Below are 24,440 nucleotides of genomic sequence, written 5' to 3'. Positions count from 1 at the left end.
TAAGCTTTCATTTACCTCAGACAGTTCTACTAGTAAAATAGGAAAATGCATAAATCTTTTCATCAGCCTCTGAGCTCAGAATTAACATGGTTTGATATAGCCCAGACAAAGCATAATAAATACAGTATTTGTGCCACTCACAAAGTTCTCTGAGCCGCTTAAATATTTGAAAACAATTACAGTATAGACCATTAGAACAATAATACAGCACAGCACAAAAAATATTAACTGAGCAGGGATTAAAAGTCCTGTGCAAAAGCACTTTTTGAAGCAGCTCATGTGTACTTGCAAGCTGTTTCAAAGTAGCTTTTGCAAAGGGTTTAAAGGCAGCTCCTGTGCTCCCATTTGCTCAAAAGGGAGTGCAGAGGCTATCTTCCATCTTTTTGCAAGTCTCCCCACCCTCTGGGAATTGGAAAAGGCTTTGCAAATCTCATGCCACTTCTTTTTTGTGCCTCTGAGTTCGGTGTTCAAGGGATTTTGAGATGTGGGTGGTCCCACTTACGTCAATTTAGCCTGCAAGGCAGATCTTGGTAAGAATCTGGCCCAGGGAGTTAAAAAGGTCCCCACCACCCCCACCTGTCCTCAATGAATAAAGTAACTTTAAATGTTACTTTAAATTCTATGAATCTTGGTTTTAATGATTTTATTCATGTTTTTGAAAATAGAGTTAATTTTTACTAAATGTTCAGATGGAATAACAACTCATCATGCTTTTCAGTACAGCCGTACCTCGGTTTACGAACCGCTTGGGTTGCGAACAGTTCGGGTTACGAACTCCGCAAACCCGGAAGTGTTTTCGGCGCGTGTGCGTCCCGCGCATGCGCAGAAGTGGCGCACGGGCTTTGCGCATGCGAAAATCGCGCTTTGCGCATGCGCAGAAGCGGCGCTCGGTTTGCGGCCTTTTCGGGTTACGAACTGCGACCCGGAACGGATCGCGTTCGTAACCCGAGGTACTACTGTAGTTGCTACTAGACTAATATACTGCTGCTTTTGTAACATACACACTTCAGTTTACTCCCTAAGCACATTTATCTGTAAGTAAGTCCATTTATCCTCAATGGTACTTACTTCCAAGTAAGCCAGCATAGAATCATAATGGTATCTTGGACTATAAATCTCAGTGAACTTGTAAAAATAATAAATCTAGGTTGCAAGGGAAAATATATTTTTATTAGCCTTGCATGGGCAAGGGGTGGAGAAGAGGATTTAGCATACATCCTCTGGCCATCTTTTGTTTTTAAAAATAGTGCAAATGAGTTACTGAAGGGAAATCTAAAAACTCCTTGTTGCCAACCTGTTTGTAGAAACAAAACTGGCTAAAAATATCTACTGTAGCAATTCCATTGTACAGCTTCCTGAACCTGAGAAGCACAAACATTTAAAACAGTAGTGTGGTACCTTTTAAGTTAGTGCAGAATCCATATGGGTACCATTAGCATGAAACGTCCAAACAGGATGATGCTTCCAGGATCTGTGTCAGCACAGCAGGCTGCAAATGCACATAGCTTGCCACTTCCACCCACCCAAGTAGAGGGATGGTGCCAAATCTTTTGTGATTATCTAAAGGAGTGCAATACATATGTTATCTATAATCTAGTATACACCATGATTACAAATGATAATGTAAAAGCATGTTAGCTTCAGTTCTTCGGCTGAAGAAGTTGCCTAACCCTAATCTAATGACATTTGATTAAATGGGGGGGGAGCTTTAGGCACCTGAAGACTTCCATTGGGTTCCTACTTCATTTGTAGTATTCTTTGCCCCTCTTCAGCTAGTTCTTGTATAATGCCAGCTTTGGTATTCCTCTGCGACTTATGGGTCCTGTTGATTAAAAATTGTGATTTCTAAATTCCACGCTATAAAATTATTGGAAGTGGTGGTCATAGTTGCAAAGTTCACATCTGAATCCTACTCTACTAAGCAGTTCAGAACATCCTATATTCTGTTTTCTCTATTTCATCCTCACAAGAACTGTGTGAGATACTTTAGACAGTGTGACTAGCCTAAATTCAATCTGTGAGCAGGGACTTTTATTATTATTTCAGTTTATATTCTGCTCTTCCTCCCAAATGAGTCCAGGGTGGCTTAACACATCAATAATGAAACAATTTTAAAATTCTAAAAACATTTTTTCAACCAGTGATCTCAGGGTTTCCAGGAACAGGTTTTTTCCCCAGCCATCAAATGTCTGAGTAAACCGGAATGTTTTAAAAATCCTGAAAATCAATAATGAGGGGAGACCCACACCGCACAACAGGTGCACCAACTCCTCTGCCGGTTGGTGCCTTCCCTCTGGCGGCGACTGGGCCAGGGCCTGCACCTCCGCCTCCACTGCGAGGCCTCTGTTGGGGTGCACTGCGGCCATGGACGTGCTTCTGGGGTACAGTGGGCCCGTCGCCACCCTGACTTCATGACAGTGTGGGGCCCAAGTCAGTGATGCTCCCTCACCAGGAAGGACCTATGAATGGGGAACTCCCATTGAAGAGGCCTTGTCACATTTAAATGTGAGCTGGGGAGCCCCCAGCGGCACCACCAACAAGGCCTCACCTGCCAAGCACAGGTAGTTTCCTATTTGGGAAGATTCTCTTTCATGTAATTTGGTCCCAAGCCATTTCATCTTGAATTGGGTCTGGTGGCTACTGGTGATTTTCTGTTCTTTAATACCTTTGTGATTCAGACTGCTCCTTCCCTACTAGGTCAGCGGAGTCTCCTCCTTTGCTTTTCACAAATTCTTCATTCAACCCAAACTGCTGCAAGGTGTCTCGAAAAAGCCTCTCTGCCCCCTGACGGGCACCTTGCTGTGGAATGAGAAGACAAGCAGTTTAGTAGGCCCTCTTCCCTTCATGAATACTTAGTTATTCCAGGCAATCGCTCTAAACTAGAAAAGTAAATGGATATTTCTCTCAATATGGAAGAAGCCATTATATTTTAAAATGTTTGCGAATTCTTTGAAGACCATTATATTCAAACATATACCGTAGGTAAAGGTACCCCTGACCATTAGGTCCAGTTGCGGACGACTCTGGTTGCGCGCTCATCTTGCTCTATAGGCTGAGGGAGCTGGCGTTTGTCCGTAGACAGCTTCCGGGTCATGTGGCCAGCATGACAAAGCTGCTTCTGACAAAACAGAGCAGTGCACGGAAACGCCGTTTACCTTCCCGCCGGAGCGGTACCTATTTATCTACTTGCACTTGACGTGCTTTCGAACTGCTAGGTGGGCAGGAGCTGGGACCGAACAATGGGAGCTCACCCCGTCACGGGGATTCAAACTGCTGACCTTCCGATCGGCAAGCCCTAGGGCTCTGTGGTTTAGACCACAGTGCCACTCGCGTCCCCATTCAAACATATACCCCAGTTTAAAACAATATTTTCCTATTTAGTGCACAGTATTTTCTCTATCATTACAGCTGGTCAACAACTAAATATTGTTCCCTACCAAACTCTTTTTCCCTTGAAGTTTTTTTTTATGCTGCAGACTTCCAGAATGGCAAAGAGGTTACTTGAATATTGACTTCCTGCTACAGCCTGCTAGTATTTACTGTTTGAGTCTATAAACCCTGACAGTTTCCCCAAACCAAAATAGTTACCTTTGTGATCTGTTCAAACATATATGGTCTGTTTTTCACTCGCAACTTCATCTCTTCTAGTTCCTTTTTATACTCTTGTGTTCTTTTTCGGACATTTTGCCTGAAACAAAAGGTTTCTGTACTATGCATCATCTTCAGTTACTCTGTGCTGCACTTTTAATTACAGGTAGGAGGGCACATTTAAGGATAGGAATCTCTCCACAGAAATCGGCTGCATATAGATCTTCTGCTATGTGGGTGCAGAAGACCATCTGGGCACCTATGCTCCTTGGCAACTCATTTATAACATATTTATACTGCTTAACAAAATGTTTATAAGGAATTTACATAAAAACAGCAATAACATTTCTTAAAAACAAGGTAGGAAAACAGAATTGTTTATCACTGATAAAACTCAGCAATGGACAAAAAATGTTAAGAGGTTGGGTAAAAGTTTTTACCCATAAGTTTTTAAGGGGTATTTGAAAGCCATTACTATCTCCACATCACAAATTACCAGAAGGAGAGCATTCAAGTGGGTGGCTGCTACTGCAAAAAACAAAACAAAAAAAACAACAACCCTGCTCCTGTGTTTTCAAATCTGCTGGTAATGGAATTACCAGCAGGGTCTCCTTGGAAGATTCTAACAGTTGGCTTGGCTTGTACTTCAAGAGACAGGCAAAAACTTAAATTTAATTCAGTAGTGAATAGTAAGCCAATGCAGATTTTTCCAACTCTGGCATAATTTACCAGTAGCTGCATTTTGCATAAGGATAGCCTCAAATATAGCACGGGTGGTGCTGTGGTCTAAACCAGTGGTCCTCAACCTTGGGCCTCCAAATGTTTTGAGACTACAGTTCCCATCATCCCTGACCACTGGTCCTGCTAGCTAGGGATCATGGGAGTTGTAGGCCAAAAACATCTGGAGGCCCAAGGCTGAGGACCACTGGTCTAAACCACAGAGCCTAGGGCTTGCCGATCAGAAGGTCGGTGGTTTGAATCCCCGCGATGGGTGAGCTCTTGTTGCTCGGTCCCTGCTCCTGCCAACCTAGCAGTTCGAAAGCACGTCAAAGTGCAAGTAGATAAATAGGTACCGTTCCGGCGGGAAGGTAAACAGCGTTTCCGTGCGCTGCTCTGGTTCACCAAAAGCGGCTTAGTCATGCTGGCCACATGACCCGGAAGCTGTCTGCGGACAAACGTTGGCTCTCTCAGCCAATAAAGCGAGATGAGCGCTGCAACCCCAGAAATATCTGCGACTGGTCCCCTTTACCCCTTTACAGAGTTTACCAATGTATGGACCATTGCTGCAAGTAGGGTTGGGCGATGTTGGGTTTTCAATATCGTGGTGTATCACCAGCCAAACATCGCAAGTTGGCAATATAGCGCGGTGTTGAAAAAAGCTGCATTGGGCCCAGCCAGAGAGATGCCAGGTGAAACTGCCGCAGCTCTCACCATGGAAGCTGAAGTGCTTTCACCCCAGTGCCTCATGGGCTAAGGTCAATACAGCTGGCCCCAGCCTGCGACTTAGTCGGGGGGTGGAAAGGCTCCTGCCCCCAGCTGAGTGAGCCCAAAACCCCTTGGCCAGGCTCCGCTGGGGGCGGGAGAGCTCCTGCCCCCAGCGGAGACAGCCCCAAGGCCCCTGCTGCTCACGCTGGAGCAGAAAGGACCTTGGGGCTGCTTGGCCAAGCTCCCTCTGCCTTTGCTAACATGGGGGGGGGGCAGACAAGCCAGCTTGTCTGCTTGCCCCCCACTCCCTGAAGGCCAAGCACACAGAACTTGTCAGGCTCTGTGCATTTGCCCGTGGGGGTGTGCAGTCTCTTTCCTCCGATGGGGGGTCATTCACTCCAGGAGGAATGATGCAGCCCACCCACCCTCCTCGGAGAAGTCTGCAAGGCGCGGGGTGCAAAGCCACTCTATACTTGCGATGAGGGGCTACTGGAGGCTGTTGGTGAGCACTGGGCCTGCCAGCAGCATCAAAGAGCCTCCACACCGCTTGGTTGCCTTCCACTGGAAGGGTGGGGGTCCGTCTTTCTGGGAGGAAAGGTGCAGCAAATGTGCAAGCAGGAGCAGGGTTGGGGGATCTCTCAGCTGGGAAGCAGAGGGTTCCCGTTTCACAGCTGAGAACAGCCCTATCTCACTCCTATTCATGTGCAAGCAGAAGCTAGGACCAGTGGTATATCGCTGATGAAATCGCCGCTTGAGTCCCTCTGCCTCCAGCTCCCAGCTAGTTTGTTTCTCCCTCAACACGCTGGGCACTGAAGGCAGAGAAACTCAAGAGCATGGAGGTTTCACCAGCGATATACCGCTGAGTGAAGCTGTCATCGCAGTCTGCAAACACATCTTGGGTGATAAATCACCCAGGCCTAGCTGCAAGGCAATCCCTGTTCAGGAATGGATGCAACTGGTGCACCAACCAAAGTTGGGAATGGGTGCTCAGAGCCAACTGGGGCTCTAGCATCAGTGATTGATCTAGCAGCACCCTCAAATGATGCTCTACCTCCAGAACGGGTACAAATTCAAATTCCCAAAACTGAAAAACTCCCACCCATAGGATCTCTGTCTTGTTAGGATTCAGTTACAATTTATTAGTGCTCATCCAGTCCATGATAGCATCCAGGAAATTAAATAAATAAATAAATAAATAAATAAATAATACTTTTATTTTTAAAAACTCAGTCAGACAGAGAAGAAGGGCACAGTAATGAGATGTTGCTTTTTTGGGGAAGCCTTTTAGATCCAAATCTGAATCCCTTTTCTATTACAATTTTTTCCTCCAAATTCTGGGGCTCTGTTACCAATTATATCTAAGGATAGTGGTGAGATAAGCATGAAGTGTAAATAAATAATACGACTGCTGCCTATTGGTCATGAACACTTGAAGCCCAAACCCATTTCTCATACCGAGCTATCAATATGAAATGATTTTGCTTCAATAATATGCTACCGAAGCCAATTAGCATACTGACCAGTTTTGCTTCAGCTTTTCTCTGTGCGTTTCCTCCAAGCTTTTATGGGGATCCAAAGCTTTTGCTCGGCAGTTTAGAGACTTATGCATAGCTTGACCTCTCTTTCTCTGCAACTCTGCCCAACGAGCTCCTTCATTTTCCTTGTATTTTTTATCTTCTTGAAGGCGTCTATAAATATATATGTGGATAATGGGATAGGATCTTATTTCAAAATAAAATCACTAAGCTTTCCAAAACAAAACTTATACAAAGCCAGTTCATATATCCAAGTTAAAACAATATTGATCAAAGTATACGTGGTACTCTCAACCCTGAATTTTAGCAGGCTTTTGGGAATTTTGTTCAGGGGGGTATCCAAAAGCATAGGTGGCCTCCACCTCCATGTGGGACAGGCAGGAGTATGTTACATGGTTTTGAAGGCATTGTCTGGATCAGGATGTTCCACCTTCGCACTTATTCATACTTTAATTAAATGAGTAAAGGTAAAGGGACCCCTGACCATTAGGCCGAGTCGCAAACGACTCTGGGGTTGCGGTGCTCATCTCACTTTACTGGCCGAGGGAGCCGGCATACAGCTTCCAGGTCATGTGGCCAGCATGACTTAGCCGCTTCTGGTGAACCAGAGCAGCACACGGAAACGCCGTTTACCTTCCCGCTGTAGCGGTACCTATTTATCTACTTGCACTTTGACATGCTTTCAAACTGCTAGGTTGGCAGGAGCAGGGACCAAACAACGGGAGCTCACCCCATCACGGGGATTCGAACCGAGTAATTTACTCACTTAATAGCAGACTGTCTCTTTCTCACTGCATCTGTGATATATATCGGAAGTGTGTTGGAGGAGAGGGATGAAAGGTAATTCAAAGACCGACTCCTTTGTATTGGTGCCCTGGAAGGTTGTTGAAAATCCTGAAAGTAAGAATATTTAATATTGGTGGTTTTTTAAAAAACACACCTTTTTGTACAGTGCTTAGTTGCAGCTGTGCTCTCTTCATAAGTATGCATGCATGCACATATATAAAGTGTTTGCTATTTGTTACTATCAAACTGCAAATGCTTGTCTCTTTATGAGGTTCACATTTTTACATTTGGACTACATTATGCTGACAGGTAAGTGGGGCGAAGAGCTATTGATGTGGAAAGTGACACATCCTGTACACAACAGGATCTTATTCTGCTACATACATAACCATTTCCTGATCTACAAGAAAATTTCTTTTTACTCCATGACTGCTAAGATTACACAAGATCTTGGGTGAGGTACTTTGCTGAAAGCTTTTTGAAAGTCCAAATACACTGTGTCAACCTCTATCTATATGGTTGCTGACACTCTCAAAGAATTATAATTGGTTAATGAGACAGGACTTGACTTTGCAGAAGTAATGCTGGATCTGCTTAAGCAAGAATACAGAAGAACAAGTCTTGCTGATCTAATCTTTAACAATACTTTCCACCAGTTTTCCTGGGACAGATCAGCTGTTAAACCAAACAGCATTTAATTTCCAGGATTCCTTTAAAAACAATTAGGGTTACACTGGCCACTTTGCAGTCCTCGGGTATGGAGGCTGATCTGAGAGACAATTTACATATGTTTGTTAAAAGTTCAGCAATTTTACATTTACGTGCTTTAAGAACTCTTGAGCAGATGTTGTCTGGGCTTGGTGATTTGTCAGTTTTGATTTTGTCTACTGGGCCTAAAACGTCCATCTCTCTCAGTTTTTCAGACTACCTTCCCCCAAAATTTAGTTCAGATACTGTGATTTGCTATTTAATATTAATATTATTAAAGTTGTTAAGTGATTTACTATTTGAAATACAATTCAATAGAAGTACTACTACAGTTAAGACTTCAAGCATAAGATGGTGCCATTGAGACTCTTTGTTTTATTCCGTAACATTTGTTCCAAAGAAAGCCTAACTTGGTCTAAAACTATCTCAACACTGAGTTAAATGGATGGTATAGCATATTTGGCGTTTTGCACTGATGAGTAATTTGTATGTAAAATAACACAAAGCAGTACAAAGATAATAGCAATCCCTTTTACCATCATCCCCTGATTAGGCACTTGATGTTTGCAAGAGAGATTAGATGTTCTCAATCTGAATGGTTTATTATGAGTTGTTTCTTTGATTTCTCGTTTGCTTAAAGCTTCTCTCTGGAATGCCCAGTAAAGTCCTTCAAAGTCAGGCACAGATGTATTGATTCTTGGTTTAAAACTGAAGTTATCCTGCAGAAAGCTCAGTTTTTTCTCCCTGTTCATAGAGGTAATTTGGGATCCTTTTTTTCTCTTGCCAAGCTCAATAGGAGCCCAGGAACTTTCCAATAAATCCTTGGCTCTCATCTGAATACGGATTTTTCGAAACAGTTCAGCTTCTGGGGAGTAAAGGCAACAGTGATGAACAGTAATGAACAGGCTGGGAGAAGATATGTAAATCTGGCTAATGCAACAGACGAAAAGTGTTAATGACACTAATAACAGGAGAGGCTAATGGTTGAGCCAACCGTTAAAGCAAAAGCAAGAACTGAAAATCCAGAACATTTGAAACCGCTTAACAGGTATCTTTTCCAAATAAAAAACTAGTTACGGGATATATCATGCAGCACAACTTAATAATGCTAATTCTTTTTCTATTTCTATTTCTTTTTCTATTCTTTTCCAAAAACATGTGTATTCTAGAAAGGAAAATGACCAACATGAAGTCTCCCAGACCTTTGGCTAATTAAACAATCCATGGCCTTTAAACAGTGGGGGGGTATAGTTTTTGTATGTTACTGTGTTATGTGTTTTTGTGTTTTTATATTGTAAACTGCCCGGTGATCCTCAGATGAAGGGGGGTATAGAAATTTAATAAATAATAATAAAACGAAATTTGCATAGCCCTGCTTCAGAAACAAGCCAAGAGGGGCAATTCATTTCTGGATGCATTCTACTATTAAGAAGAAAAATTTCCCAAAGGCATGGTACAGGTTGGCATCCTTAAAGAGAAGGATAAAGTTCCTAGCCATCACCATTTCCCAGGCTAATCAGCTCCAGAGGTTAGTGAGGTGGGGCAGAGGCCAAGGTCCTGAAGATGCCCAATTCATCAACCAGTGCGATTCTGGAACATCAGAGAAGTTTCCTAATTTTTATGTGATTGTTGATCACCTTCCCTGAGTCCTGCTTTTACCAATTCCACTGATTGGTCCTACTCACTCTGAGATAAGAAATGTGCTTTGTGATATGGCAGGATAAAAGGCCTATTTTCTTTTATTTCTTTTGTACTGGTATGACAGACAATGAATCTACTAACTGAAATGTCTCCTATAGCAGATGAAGGAGATACCTTCATACTACCATTGGGTATTGTTAAGACAGTGCATTAAATGCTGTTTTACCTTTGAGTTTATCCCCAAACATTGGTTCATAGGTGGACTTGGGGATCTTCTTCCTGACTTTTGGCACTGATTTCTCAACTGGAGTCAAAACTTCTAGCATCTTCTGTCTGATGACCTCCTTTCGTTTTTCTTCTTTTTCCTGAAAACTGAAGGGTTTTTGCATTGAAAGGAGCAGTTCTCTTCTCTTTTGTGTTTCCACTTGCCTGCGAATTTCATTCTTTTCCATTATTTCTTGGTAGAGTGGCAGATAGATGTGAGCAGGCACAGGTTGTGCTCTGAACTGTTTCTGGCATTCAGCTTCTTCTAGGCTTTGTCTTTTGTACTCAGCTGATTCAATTTCAAACAATGCATGGGACTTCAACTTTCTGCGAGCTTCTCGAAGTGTCATATTGAAGGGTTGAGGGACAGTGATAGAGGAGATCCATGTAGCTGAAGCACTCTTTGATCTTGAAAAGGACTGAAGAAACGAATGATTATTTTGCTCATCTTTTGGGTTATCAGCAGTGATGTTAGTCAATGAATTGAACCTTCTTATGTTGCCAGATCTGAGGATATCATATGGTAAAAAATAATGTTATCAATGGCAAATAAATCAGGAGAAATATATTGGAGAACTTTGAATAAATGAAAGGAGATAGTTTAGGAGGAATGATACACTAAGATCTGTTTCATTATTTTATTAGTTCTGTTGTCCAATAGGAACACTCAAGACTATTGTAAAAACTTTATGCCTGTGTAGGAGAATCATGGTATGGATTTCATTAGACTCTCTTGCATCTCACCTCAAAGCTTCCTGGAACTTTGATGGCAATGTCAATCTTCCATTTTCCTGGAAAAAGTCTTCCAGCTCCTTGTTCTCCTCTGGTGGTTCCTGGTGGTTTTCCAACTGTACTTGGTACATCAGACCTAGTTCTAACAAACATTGTCTGTTTTTCCTTTTGAGGGTCTGAAGCGAGTCGTAAAAAGCCTCTCCTGAATTTGAGGCACCTACTATTTGTTCCTCTGACTGGAGGAAATCTAGCAGCTCACCGCCATCAGGCAGAGAAACATTACTACTACAGTCTGGAGACTGTGCTTTAATTGGAAACACCTAGGCAAATCAGAACAACAAAACAAAGGTTTCAAATACAGAAGAAGAAACTATTTTGAAAATGCATTTCCATTCAAAATACTGTATACCACTTTGCATTTAACCAGCATCTTCCCCCCCCCCCAAAAAAAAGCCTGTGCTCAGTTAACTTGGGACTAAAGAAGACCCCTTGAACTTTGGGTTCACATGTTATTCCTTGTAAAAAAAAATTATTATTATTTTTGAATTTGTTATTTGCTATTTGTGGTGACTGTTGCTGTTACAGGTCTGGCCTGCTCCCCTCTGCCGCCCATCGGTTTCCTCCAGGGATGCCCTCGCACTTCCATCCCCATCATACCCTAACCCAGGCATCCCCAATCTGCGGCCCTCCAGATGTTTTGGCCTACAACTCCCATGATCCCTAGCTAAGAGGACCAGTAGTCAGGGATGATGGGAATTGTAGTCTAAAACATCTGGAGGGCCGAAGTTTGGGGATGCCTGCCCTAACTCCAGTTCCCGCTCAGGTGAAGCTGCCGAGGAGCAGCCATGGCAACAAGCAACCGCCGCCTGTTGCCATGGTTACAGACGGCTTACAAACGCCCCGCATACCCGTCGAATCTCTTCCTTCGGGAGCACCGCTTCGGCCCCGCCCGCGGCCCCCTGAGGTTCCGACACTGTCATCGTCCCGCTCGCACCTGCTGCGCCGCCCGCAGCGCTCCGCCGCTAGCAGCTCGCCGTGCCCGCTTGTAGCTCTAGCCAATAGGCACCCTCCTTTTTTGTGTCGCTCCTCGCACATTGGCCAATGGCCGCGGTCTGTTTTCTGTAGCTCCCGCCCAACCCGGTAGAATTCTCAGCTCTCATTGGTTCTATTTCTGTTGGCGGCTGTCGGTTGCCAAGGTGCTGCTGAGGTTAATGCAAGGTGCGCGAGAGTGACGTGAGCGTCACTTCCCCCAAAGATGGCGGCCGTAGTGGGTCTGTCACCGTGCCGGGGCGTTGGGCCCCTTTTCGGGAAGGGTCTGTGTCTCCGGAGCGGCCTTGCCCGTTCCCTCGTGCGGCGAGGCTCGGTGAGACCCAGTGACTCGACGGCGGTGTACGACGTGGTGGTATCGGGTGGCGGCATGGTCGGGACCGCCATGGCTGCTGCACTGGGTAGGAGGGATATCACCAGGCTAGAGACCTTCCTTGCACAGGTCATATTCGTAATTTTAATCCCTGCAAATTCCTGTCTTCGTCGACTCAATTTAGGCAATAAATGCGTTGTGGGCTACAGTATTTACAGCTGTGCTGATGTATGTACATTGTTATTGTTTTCTTCAAATGCAGCATTTTAGCGGTGAATCTTCGCGATATGGACTGAAATCTCATGTCGGTCGTGTTGAGGAGTTTCATACCAATCACGTATTTCGCCAACATTCAGTGCGTGCCAGTGGCAGCATCTGAAAAGACTGGAGGAACAGCTCTTTAAAGTGCTTCACTGTAACAATATTCCAAGGTTATTGGTGTATGGAATACTCTGGCTGGGTCCAAATATTGAAGAATGCATTAACTTGTATTCTCCTGATCACGTGGAGTTGTTAGCTTATTCAGTAAAAACAACAAGGAGTTTTGTGGCACCCTGAAAGCTGACACTTTGATTGTGGCTTAAGCTTGAAAGAACTAGCGTCCATTTCATCACAGTCCATTTCAAGTGCTGCCCTGAGTTGTTTTTGTGAATATTTACTCACATGTACACTGACATGTTTGTGCATTTAATTTTCCTTTGACTTCACTGCTTGCAACTCTCCCCCCCCCCTCCGTTGCAACCATGTGTTTAGATATCAGAAACTCGGGATAACACATCATGTATTGGATGAAGTGGACTGTAGTCCACAAAAATCTATACTATAATGTATATTTTTTTGTTTTTAAACTGCCACAAGATTCAAATCATCTCAAAAACTTTTAGCAGCTATTTTTTAAATCAACAGTTTATTTAGGCTCTAAAAGAGAAAGCTTGAACTGTTAGCTTTCACTTTTTGGAGTTAAAGAATGCTAAACAATTCTGCATGTTCAGGGGAAGATGTAAAATAGATCTCTTGTAAACTCCTGTTGCAGAATGTTAAATTATTGATTAATCTTTGTTAAAATGTTATTAAACATCTGCCTTTTTCTTTTAATAAGGGCATGATGTTCATCTGTCTGATAAGAAAATTCTGCTACTTGAAGCCCGTCCAAAGAAAGTGTCTAACCAGTTGCCCAAGAGTTACAGTAATAGAGTCAGTGCTATCACCCCTGGTTCAGCCACACTTCTCAGTAGTAAGTATAGCATTCACCTGTTATCTGGTTGCCAACTATGCGTGCATGGTGTTTTGATGTTGAAATATGAAATTACAGATGTGAGTCTATAAAACCTTGTGTGCCACATAGGATACTGGCTTAGGATAGATGGGGAGAATAAACCCCATACATTGTAGAACTGGCTTGGATCACCTAGAGTAGAATGTACCTGTAATGGTCACTTGTTGAAATTAACTTTCAGGTTCACACGTGTTGTTGCTAGCATCTAATAAAATAGACTGTTGATGTGAAATTCTGGAGTTTCTTACTACATGATGTAGTGATGGCTGCTTTAAAAGGGCAGCTTGAAAGCTGGGCAACTGTAAAAGGGAATTAGACAAATTCATGGACGTTAAGGCTATCAATATCTATTTGATTGGACCTAACTGTCCAGGGGTCCTTTACCTTTACCTTAGTCATGTATTACCATCAATATCAGGCTATATGAGTCTGAATACCAGTTGCTGAAAAAACATAAACAAGAGAATACTATTATGCGCACATGTCCTTGTGGCCACTGTGTGAACAGAATTGTGAACAAACTGAGTGTTTGGTCTGATCTAGCAGGATTTTCTTTGTGTTATGATTCCCTAGGTAGTTGCTTATTGGAACATATCCAAATTATGTCACTGTTTCTGTTTGAGATTGCTTGGCTCTGTGCATTGGGGGGATTTTCTTAGAAATTGTTGAGTATAATTAAGCGGTGCACCATTCTTTTGGTTGGTTTCTGGCAAACGTCTTAGAACTTTCCTCTTCGTAACTGCAAATCTGCTCATCTGTGAAACGACAGGTGCTTTTTCTTATTTATCTCCCTAAAATAGTTTATACAGACAACTAAGCCAAAGAAAATTGATGATATATTTATTTTTAAATTATATACATTATACATTTTGTCCCAAATATGAGACCCTCTCCTAAAGCAGTTAATAAGCCACAACAGGAGGCAGCAATGAAAACCATCCCAAGGAAAAGGAAATGCAAGAAAGCAAAATGGCTGTCCAACGAGGCCTTACAAATAGCGGAGGAGAGGAGGCAAGCAAAATGCAAGGGAGATAGGGAAAGATACAGGAAACTGAATGCAGATTTCCAAAAAACAGCAAGGAGAGACAAGAGGGTCTTCTTAAATGAGCAATGCAAAGAAATAGAGGAAAACAATAGAATGGGGAAAACCAGAGATCTGGTCAAGAAAATTGGAGATATGAAAGGAACATTTCGTACAAAGATTACCATAATCAAGGACAAAAGTGGTAAGGACCTAACAGAAGCAGAAGACATCAAGAAGAGGTGGCAAGAATACACAGAGGAATTATACCAGAAAGATATGGAGGTCTCGTACACCCCAGGTAGTGTGGTTGCTGACCTTGAGCCAGACATCTTGGAGAGTGAAGTCAAATGGGCCTTAGAAAGCATTGCTAATAACAAGGCCAGTGGAAGTGATGATATTCCAGCTGAACTATTTAAAATTTTAAAAGATGATGCTGTTAAGGTGCTACACCCAATATGCCAGCAAGTTTGGAAAACTCAGCAATGGCCAGAGGATTGGAGAAGATCAGTCTACATCCCAATTCCAAAGAAGGGCAGTGCCAAAGAATGCTCCAGCTACCGCACAATTGCGCTCATTTCACATGCTAGCAAGGTTATGCTTAAAATTCTACAAGGCAGGCTTAGGCAGTATGTGGACCGAGAACTCCCAGAAGTGCAAGCTGGATTTCGAAAGGGCAGAGGAACCAGAGACCAAATAGCAAACATGTCCTGGATTATGGAGAAAGCTAGAGAGTTCCAGAAAAAGTCTACTTCTGCTTCATTGACTATGCAAAAGCCTTTGACTGTGTCAACCACAGCAAACTATGGCAAGTTCTTAAAGAAATGGGAGTGCCTGATCACCTCATCTGTCTCCTGAGAAATCTCTATGTGGGACAAGAAGCTACAGTTAGAACTGGATATGGAACAACTGATTGGTTCAAAATTGGGAAAGGAGTACGACAAGGTTGTATATTGCAGTGTTTCTCAACCAGTGTGCCTCCAGATGTTTTGGGACTACAACTCCCATCATCCCTAGCTAGCAAGACCAGTGGTCAGGAATGATGGGAGTTGTAGTCCCAAAACATCTGGAGGCACACTGGTTGAGAAACACTGGTATATTGTCTCCCTGCTTATTTAACTTATATGCAGAATTCATCATGCGAAAGGCTGGACTAGATGAATCCCAAGCCGGAATTAAGATTGCCGGAAGAAATATCAACAACCTCAGATATGCAGATGACACAACCTTGATGGCAGAAAGCGAGGAGGAATTAAAGAACATTTTAATGAGGGTGAAAGAGGAGAGCGCAAAATATGGTCTGAAGCTCAACATCAAAAAAACCAAGATCATGGCCACTGGTCCCATCAACTCCTGGCAAATAGAAGGGGAAGAAATGGAGGCAGTGAGAGATTTTACTTTCTTGGGCTCCTTGATCACTGCAGATGGTGACAGCAGTCACGAAATTAAAAGACGCCTGCTTCTTGGGAGAAAAGCAATGACAAACCTAGACAGCATCTTAAAAAGCAGAGACATCACCTTGCCGACAAAGGTCCGTATAGTTAAAGCTATGGTTTTCCCAGTAGTGATGTATGGAAGTGAGAGCTGGACCATAAAGAAGGCTGATCGCCGAAGAATTGATGCTTTTGAATTATGGTGCTGGAGGAGACTCTTGAGAGTCCCATGGACTGCTAGAAGATCAAACCTATCCATTCTTAAGGAAATCAGCCCTGAGTGCTCCCTGGAAGGACACATCGTGAAGCTGAGGCTCCAATACTTTGGCCACCTCATGAGAAGAGAAGAATCCTTGGAAAAGACCCTGATGTTGGGAAAGATTGAGGGCACTAGGAGAAGGGGACGACAGAGGACAAGATGGTTGGACAGTGTTCTCGAAGCTACGAACATGAGTTTGACCAAACTGCGGGAGGCAGTGCAAGACAGGAGTGCCTGGCGTGCTATGGTCCATGGGGTCACGAAGAGTCGGACACGACTAAACGACTAAACAACAACAACAAGCCACAACAAAACAAGTTCCAGTAAGTAAAACATCACAAAACTAAAAATTGCAATATATAATACAACAATAAAATGGCAAATATAATAAAGCTTGAGAAGACCAAAACAGACCAAAACAGAATCAAGTTTCTGCTGAAACGGTTGTTTGCTGGAGGGAGGTGCCAACCAAATATCTGTGGCAAGGAGTTCTAAAGCTTCATAAGGTGCTCACGCCCATGCCTGCTTTGGGCTTTGTTTGGCTTTAACTTTGGTACAGAAAAAATGCAGTAGATCTGTGGCAGGGATGGGGAACCTTTGGCCCTTGAGATGCTCCTGGATTGCAACTCCCCTAATCCCTGGCCATGCTGGTTGAGGAGAGCTGCAGTCCCAGTATTTGGAGGAACACAGGTTACTCATTGCTACTCTAAGGTTTGCCCTGCAGCTTCTATAACAGTCTCCTTGCTTTCAACATCCTTGGGGAATTCACTGCTTTTGTTTCTTGCAACACACCACCTCCCAACTCAACAACTGGGCCACAGTCAAACCACAAGCAAATGAGGGAGAGTAGAAAGAAACCAGATGGAAATAGTGAGGGAATTTGAATTGGTCCTGAGCGTTCCCCATTAAAAGTTTGCAGAGTGTCAGAATTATTTCTATAACGTTCTCTTTCTTTTCTAGGCTTTGGTGCTTGGGATCATATTTGCAGTATGAGAATCAAGCCATTTCGGCGGATGCAGGTACTGCAACATATATACTGTGTCTGTGGGTGGTAATGTAATTCTGAAGTCCATGCAAGCAAGGACAATTATTTTGTTTCTAGAGTCTTGTGTAAAGGGTATATATATTCTTTGCATGGAGATGCGTAAACTATACTCTCAACAGGAACATTAGTATTTCCTGGTGGGTTCCCCCTTTGCACAGGCTGCAAAAGTGTGAAAAGAGGATAACTCAGTCATGCACCCTCTGCTGCTCCTTCCATGTGCATGTTAAGTCGATTAAGGTTAACTAGTTATATGTTAATTACCTGAACTTAGCCTCCAGGAAGTGTACCATATCCTTGCCACTTGCTCAGTGTCCTCAGAAACCATTAGGTGGGAGGTGTACATATAACTGAACTCATGTTTTGGGGCATCTACGTTTGGAATTCTCTGCTTATTGACACCAGGCAGGTGCCTTTGCTGTTTTTGGTGCCTGCTTAAAACATTTTTGTTTACACAAGCCTATCCAGACATGTAGATGTTGACATCTTTTAATCTTTTTTTCTGTTGATTTTTATTATTTTTGAATGTTTTGGTGTTTAACTGTATTTGTTGATAATTTTAATGTTTCACGTAAGCTTCTAAGAGGTTTCACAAGCGGTATAAAAATATTGTTAAATAAAAATAATATAAGTGAAGAGCTTTGAGTTCTTAAGACTGGCATATAAATAATAAGTAGTGGACCATTTGGAGAAGAAGTTTATCATTTTTGTATTTCCTTTCTTTTTCATATTAATGCCATTGTATGTCTTGATTCCCCATTTATCAGAAGTTACCACTGCATTTTGTACATCATGATAAAGGAGAAAATGTCTGTGTTTGGGTCTTGTATCCTGTTTGCTGTGATTAATACTGTTCCTCTTCTCTACAGGTGTGGGATGCTTGTTCTGAGGCCATGATAATCTTTGATAAAGATAACTTGGAAGATATGGGTTATATTGTGGAGAATGATGTTATCATGTCTGCTGTAACCAAACAACTGGATGCAGTTTCAGGTCAGGTAGTAGCTACTTTCTCCAATCTTGGTTTACATGAAACGCTCAGTGATTTGGGTTGAGTGGAGGCATGTGAGAATTGGATACATTTATGCCCACCATAGAACTTGGGGTTATAGCAATCAACTTTAGAAGTATAGATATTAAATAAATAATGATTATGCTTTCTTGAAATTTAGTCCTTTTCAGTATGGTACAGTGTCTCTGCCAGTAGCTTAGAAACTGTGGGATACCTAACCCAACAGCCAAAGAAATACTTAAAAATAGGAATTCGACAAATTAGTGAGCTGTTCTGCCTGAGTAGTTTTGGTTTTTTGCTTCTTTGCTTCACTCATTTGGTGACATCAATATATTGTGCCCCCATCAGACCACGTTGAAGTTCTTTACAAGAGCCGAGCAGTTGGCTACTCCTTGCCCCTTCCTTATGAAACCTCTGACTCAAGCCCTTGGATCCAAATTGATTTAGCAAATGGACGCAGGCTACAGACCAAACTGTTGGTAAGTAAGCCTTCATCTTCTGTTTAGTCAGGCACGATCTCTTCCTAGGTTCTTCCATTAGATATGGTTGTAATCTCTTGTGGTGATACTCAATCAGCAGGAAGGGTTATAATGGTTAGTAGTAAAACATGTTCAGTGTGGTTATACAGTCATACCTCGGTTTAAGTACGCCTCGGTTTGAGTACTTTCAGTTTAAGTACTCTGCGGACCCGTTTGGAATGGATTAATCCACTTCCCATTACTTTCAATGGGAAAGTTTGCTTCAGGTTAAGTACGGACTTCCAGAACCAATTACACTCATACATCGGTTTAAGTATGCTTCAGGTTGAGTGCTCTGCGGACCTATCTGGAATGGATTAATCCACTTTCCATTACTTTCAATGGGAAAGTTCACTTCAGGTTAAGTACGCTTCAGTTTAAGTACTCCGCGGACCGTCTGGAACGGATTAATCCACTTTCCATTACTTTCAATGGGAAAGTTTGCTTCAGGTTAAGTACGCTTCAGGTTAAGTACAGACTTCCGGAACCAATTGTGTACTTAAACCGAGGTACCACTGTACTTGGATTAACATTGAGGTTCTAAACATGCTTACTAGGAAGTAATTAAATATGATGACATTCTGCGTATAGGAAAAAGCAATTTTTATACATAAATAAGCTATATATTGAAGTGCAGAGGAAATATATGGGTTGCTATAACTAGTTAGTGGCTGATTATTCACAATGAGACTTGAAGGAATTCATTTTTGTTAAAACTGTTAATTGGTTCTTTTAATCTCTCTTGTCCACAGATTGGTGCAGATGGGCAGAACTCTATAGTCCGGAAGGCAGCTGGTATTCAAAATATTCAGTATCAATATGGACAGTCAGCTGTAGTTGCTACCCTTCACTTATCTGAGGTCAGATCCTAGAAAATTGGTCATTTGGGCTGTATCTTCTGAACAGTCAAAACAGGTGATGGAAACTTGATAATATGAATCTGTCTTCTGGTTTTCATTTGCCGCAGGCAACAGATAACAACGTAGCATGGCAGAGATTCCTTCCATCAGGACCAATTGCTCTCCTCCCGGTAAATAACTTAGTAACACTTGACTTGGCCATTTTTTATATTTGTCTTCCTTTTGCCTTTCTTTGTTTAAGCGCTAGTTTTATTTTTATTTTTTTACTGTATGTTGTTTTATCTTCATTAATGTGTTTATCCTCCTCTTAAAGTTATGAACTCCTTGCACTTGTTTAGGGTGGGGGGGAGTTATTTTTTATGTCTGGATTTTCCCGGACACTTCAGCGATTTCCACCCGGACGCTGTTTACAAGGGCCAAATGTCGGCTATGTTACAGCTAAGGGAGGAGATAGGGAGGAGAAAGTCGATTCTGATGACCCGCTAAGCCAAACCTGGCTTGGCACAGCAGCAAAGATGACCAGGGAGGAGCAACGTGGATATGAGCTCCTCTGTGTGCAGTCTCAGTAAGTCAAGGTTTGGCTTAGCGGGTCATGTGAACAAGGACAAAGGTTTCCCACACCTCCTTTAGGTGATCAAAAGGTTATATAATAGCAAACCATGTTGGTGGTTATTATATCCAGTGCCGAAGGCCTTCTGGGGGTTCCTTCACTGCAAGAAGCCAAGTTACAGGGAACCAGGCAGAGGGCCTTCTCGGTAGTAGCACCCGCCCTGTGGAACGCCCTCCCACCAGATGTCAAAGAGAAAAACAACTACCACACCTTTAGAGGACATCTGAAGGCAACTCTGTTCAGGGAAGCTTTTAATGTTTAATAGATTATTGTATTTTAATACTTCTGTTGGAAGCTGCCCAGAGTGGCTGGGGAAACCCAGCCAGATGGGCAGGGTATAAAATAATAATAATAGTAATAATAAGACATAATGATTGGATATGTTGTGTTTTTAATGCTGGGTCAGCTCTCCGACACTGTCAGCTCTTTGGTTTGGTCCACATCACATGAGCATGCATCCCAACTTCAGAGAATGGATGAGGAAAGTTTTGTGGATTCTATCAATTCTGCTTTTGTGAGTATCTTCCCCTTTTTATTTATGTTCTAACAAGAGTCATGAGAATCAATTGAAAAATAAGTTGGGGTGGTATTCAATTATGTTTTGGTTAGGATAGACCCATGGAAATGGACTTAATTTAGCTAAGTTCATTAATTTCAGTGGGTGTGTCCTGTGTAAAATTTGAATGTCACCCTTTATTTCTAATAAGTTGTGTGTTTATGGTAATTCCTGTGCAGAGGGAATATATTTCTAGCATCAGTTGGAGATGGAATAGATCCTTCTTTCTTTCTTTCTTTCTTTCTTTCTTTCTTTCTTTCTTTCTTTCTTTCTTTCTTTGTGAACAAATAGTTGGTTTCCCCCCCCTTAACAACCAGTCCTTGTGAAAACAATTTTCATTTTGTGTAACAGTTCAGCTCACATCTTTTGGCACACTGCCAAATGTAGTCATTTATGCAGTGTGAGGGGACACTGAAAATAGTAACTAAATTTGTTCACCCTTAGATATCCCATACAGGTGCGTGGTTTTTGTTACTGAAATTGAAAGTGAAGTGCTGAACAGGTTTTTGAAGTTCTGTCATAGTCTTCAGTAATACAGATGTCAATCTTTCCACTTTATATTGCATCATATGTGGTGATTGTTTACATATTCTATACTTCATCTTTGAAATATCATGCGTGGTCATTGGTAATCTTGTACTGTATTACATTGGCAACATAGAAGCTACCATAGCAGAGTGGTAATATGAGAAGCTATGGCGTACATGAGGGTACCCTTTGCTGGAATACCTCCTCATGCCACTACCTCCCTCTTTGAAGGTTAGATAGATAGTGGAACATTCCTCCCACCTGAAATGCAAATTCTGTGTTGTCTTGCTTTTATTTTGTGCATGAAACACATGGAGTTGATTTGCAAAAACCGAGGCCCTGGTGGTTGTGGACCCCACCATAGGTTTCTTGTGAGTCCTATATGCAAGATATTTTGCAGGCAGGTTATTAAGAAAGAAACTGTTTTATTCTAAGATAAGGATTTCCTAAAACTTAGTAGAGTCTCATACTCTTGTAATCTATTGGTAATATTAGGGTGTTGTATAAATAAATCTATCGTTATTCAGTGGAGCAACGCAAATCACTCTGACTTCATTGATACTGCTGGATCCATGTTCCGATCTGCTGTCTCTCTCCTGATGCCATCGGGGACTGCAGCCCGTCAGCTGCCCCCAAGTGTTGCAAAAGTGGATCCAAAGAGCCGAGCTGTGTTCCCTCTTGGACTGGGGCATGCAACAGAATATGTCCAACACCGCGTGGCCCTTATTGGGTAATTTCACATTGAGGAGATTTGGTCTGGGAAGAGTTCTTAACTGATGGGAGTATGCTGTTTTTAGTGCCAGAGACTGAGATTCTTGAGGGTATAACATTAATTTTGGAGGGATTGGTGGATTGTGTCTGGAGAAAACACAAGTCTAGTTAGTTTAACCCATGCCCCTAGACACTAGAATGTTAACAGGGATGAATACAAATTGTGGGAGAAGTCAGCAGGTATCAAGTGGGGTGTTTGTTTAAGGTTCTAGTGAGGGACAAAAAAGAAACTACTTGGCAGGGTTCTTGTGGAGTACCATACTTTGTAACTGGCATAAGCTGACATTATCCTTTCCTTTTAGGGATGCAGCTCACAGAGTACATCCTCTTGCAGGTCAGGGTGTAAATATGGGCTTTGGTGACATAGCCTGCTTGAGGCAACTTCTCAGCGCTGCAGCATTTAATGGGAAGGACCTGGGTAAGAATTTAAAACTGAAGGAATTGATAGCACAGGCGACTGTCAGCTTAAGCGGGGGTTACGTTCCAAGGATAGTCAAAGCACACTGGGTGCAGTGGTGGGTGGGATTGCCAAAGTTTATTTTGCCGGATGCCTGCTCCCCCTTTTAATTTTTTTGCCATGCATGTAAAGCTGAAGGCATACAGGTTAAATGTGCATAAGTTGCGAGTTACCTGAAATACGAAATGTCACTTCTAGGGTCTCTGCCATTCAACTTCTTGATGTACAATCTGTTTAAAGTGCTGGCTACTAGCTTTAGGAATGATACTGCCCATTTTGGGGTATTTGTGGCAGGAACATTTTGTGCCCCCCCCCCATTTTGTTCTCCTATAGACTAGGAGAAGCATTTCTCTGAAAATAAGAAATTGATGCCACCAGATTGGAGTTAATAAGGAAAGGACAACGCTGCAACATGCCACCTATTCTCATTTACAAAAAGTTGTTTTAGAAAATGCTAATTCAAGATGTGTTAGTAGGAATCCAGGGTGTTAACAGGCTCTTATGTGTTATTTGGGTCATGAATATATTACTGTTTTCCTGCTGTGATTTACATGGAATTTCAGAATGCCTGACTATAGAGGCAACATAATTCACCATCTGGGATGCAATAGTACCACTGTTGTGCAGCTGCCCATCCAACATATGACAGAATATGGCAAAAAATAAAAAATAATCCTTGCCCAGGATGAACTTCTTAACATATTATGAGTCAGCCCTGATTGAATAACTCTGTAGATGGAATTTAGCCCATAGGTACAGTGTTTCTCCGAAAACAAGACACCGTCTTATATTTATTTTTCCTTAAAAACAACAACACTATGGCTTATTTTCAAGGGATGTCTTATTTTTTTCCTCCTCCTCCTGCCGCGGCCGGCATTGCTGCTGCGCCTATCACTATGTCTTATTTTCGGGGTATGGCTTATATTCCTTGAATGCTTAAAAATCCTGCTATGGCTTATTTTATGACTACGTCTTAAAATAGGGGAAACAGGGTACCTGTGGTGCAGCTGAATCACCAGTTAATTTACTCTGGAATAATCTTTCTGTTCTAGGCTCTTTAAAGCATCTACTACAGTATGAAAGAGAGCGGCAAAAGCACAACCTATCTCTCTTGGCTACAACGGACTTATTAAAGAGGCTGTACTCTACAGATATAGCTCCTTTTGTACTGCTAAGGACCTGGGGATTGCAAGCAACTAATGCTGTTCCTCCAATTAAAGTAAGTTTTTTTTTGAAGTTTCTTATTAAGAAATTTAGATTAAGAAATTTGCTTAATCCCAAATAAGAGTGTTGCAGCTAGGGTGTAGCTTCCCTAAGTATGTGTCTCCTTATAGCAAGGTTGCTCAGTCACCAGCATTTAGACTAGCACACTACATCTAGCGCCTATATATTTGATTTTTATTTATATCTTGCCTTTCTCCGTTTGGTAGTCCCAAGGTGGGTACCAATCAGGGCTGGCTCTAGGGGTAGGCTGGGTGGCGCGGGGCGCCGGGTCAGCAGGGGGGCGCTGCGCACCAGTCGCGGGAAGAAACGGGGCGGGAGCGCCGGAGCGATCTGCACCACGGCGCCCGGGCGCCCGACCTGCTTAAGACTGCCCTGGTACCAATTCAAATGAATTTCTGGAATTAAACAATTTACTCTTCTTATGGTTCAAGATGGAGGAATGGTTCCTTCTTTATAGGGAACCAATTCCCCAGCTCTTACCTTGAGCCCCACCAGGTGTTTGTATGAACACGCTGTAATTTCCAAGTGCAATGGGATGTATCCAAAATGGCACTGACCTATGGGAAGCATTTATGGTACAGTGATATTTGGTGTAGCATCTCATTTTCAGCTGGGAAGGTATCTGCAGAGCTGAGTAGATATTTATAGGTTTGCACTGTTAGTTTATTAGTACTTAAGAGGTGGAAAGCAAACAAAAGCTAGCTTGTGCATGTCATAGCTGATGACATTGGAGTAGAGCTGTCTTATATCTTAGTAGAGTATCTTGCTTTAGATCCCCTCTGTGCCCTGTCCAGCAGCAAAGGGTGGCAGAGCTTCATCAGAAATAGGAATAAT

At 42.5% G+C, this 24,440-nt stretch overlaps 2 protein-coding genes across 3 annotated transcripts in view; one reads left to right on the top strand and one right to left on the bottom strand.

The window, feature by feature from the left end:
* Positions 1-8: 8 nt before the first annotated feature.
* Positions 9-11,714, bottom strand: FAM161B (FAM161 centrosomal protein B). Of its 2 annotated transcripts, none has more exons than XM_035108770.2 (9): positions 11,588-11,714; positions 10,692-10,999; positions 9,910-10,454; positions 8,579-8,907; positions 7,315-7,442; positions 6,534-6,701; positions 3,589-3,688; positions 2,666-2,799; positions 9-1,822 (listed from the first exon to the last, which is right to left on the bottom strand). In XM_035108770.2, exons 1-9 carry the CDS (start codon positions 11,657-11,659, stop codon positions 1,738-1,740), a joined length of 1,869 nt encoding a protein of 622 aa, XP_034964661.1. In that variant the 5' UTR covers positions 11,660-11,714; the 3' UTR covers positions 9-1,737. The 2 variants fall into 2 exon arrangements, with proteins under 2 accessions (XP_034964661.1, XP_034964652.1); XM_035108761.2 differs by having other exon boundaries at positions 11-1,822; positions 10,692-10,821; positions 11,588-11,652.
* Positions 11,715-11,899: 185 nt separating this feature from the next.
* Positions 11,900-24,440, top strand: part of COQ6 (coenzyme Q6, monooxygenase) — a 15,722-nt gene continuing 3,181 nt past the window's right edge. The window contains exons 1-11 of the mRNA XM_035108723.2: positions 11,900-12,127; positions 13,139-13,273; positions 16,989-17,047; positions 17,940-18,063; positions 18,431-18,561; positions 19,353-19,460; positions 19,568-19,630; positions 20,477-20,584; positions 21,682-21,884; positions 22,228-22,343; positions 23,435-23,601. Of these exons, the coding sequence (XP_034964614.1) occupies positions 11,935-12,127; positions 13,139-13,273; positions 16,989-17,047; positions 17,940-18,063; positions 18,431-18,561; positions 19,353-19,460; positions 19,568-19,630; positions 20,477-20,584; positions 21,682-21,884; positions 22,228-22,343; positions 23,435-23,601 (1,407 nt within the window). The 5' untranslated portion in view covers positions 11,900-11,934. The remainder of the gene's footprint in view (positions 12,128-13,138; positions 13,274-16,988; positions 17,048-17,939; positions 18,064-18,430; positions 18,562-19,352; positions 19,461-19,567; positions 19,631-20,476; positions 20,585-21,681; positions 21,885-22,227; positions 22,344-23,434; positions 23,602-24,440) is intronic.

Source organism: Zootoca vivipara, chromosome 1 (genome assembly GCF_963506605.1).
Source record: "Zootoca vivipara chromosome 1, rZooViv1.1, whole genome shotgun sequence".
NCBI lineage: Eukaryota > Metazoa > Chordata > Lepidosauria > Squamata > Lacertidae > Zootoca > Zootoca vivipara.
Note: the sequence above shows the minus strand (reverse complement) of the source record. Positions and strands in the feature narration are given on the sequence as shown.

Excerpts from the sequence above, each read along its gene's own strand:
- FAM161B (XM_035108770.2), bottom strand. The coding sequence starts at position 11,659 with ATGACAGTGTCGGAACCTCAGGGGGCCGCGGGCGGGGCCGAAGCGGTG. Across the intron at positions 11,000-11,587 it reads CGAAGGAAGAGATTCGACGG|GTGTTTCCAATTAAAGCACA; the intron begins GTATGCGGGGCG and ends TGATTTGCCTAG. Across the intron at positions 2,800-3,588 it reads TGTTTGAACAGATCACAAAG|CAAGGTGCCCGTCAGGGGGC; the intron begins GTAACTATTTTG and ends CTCATTCCACAG.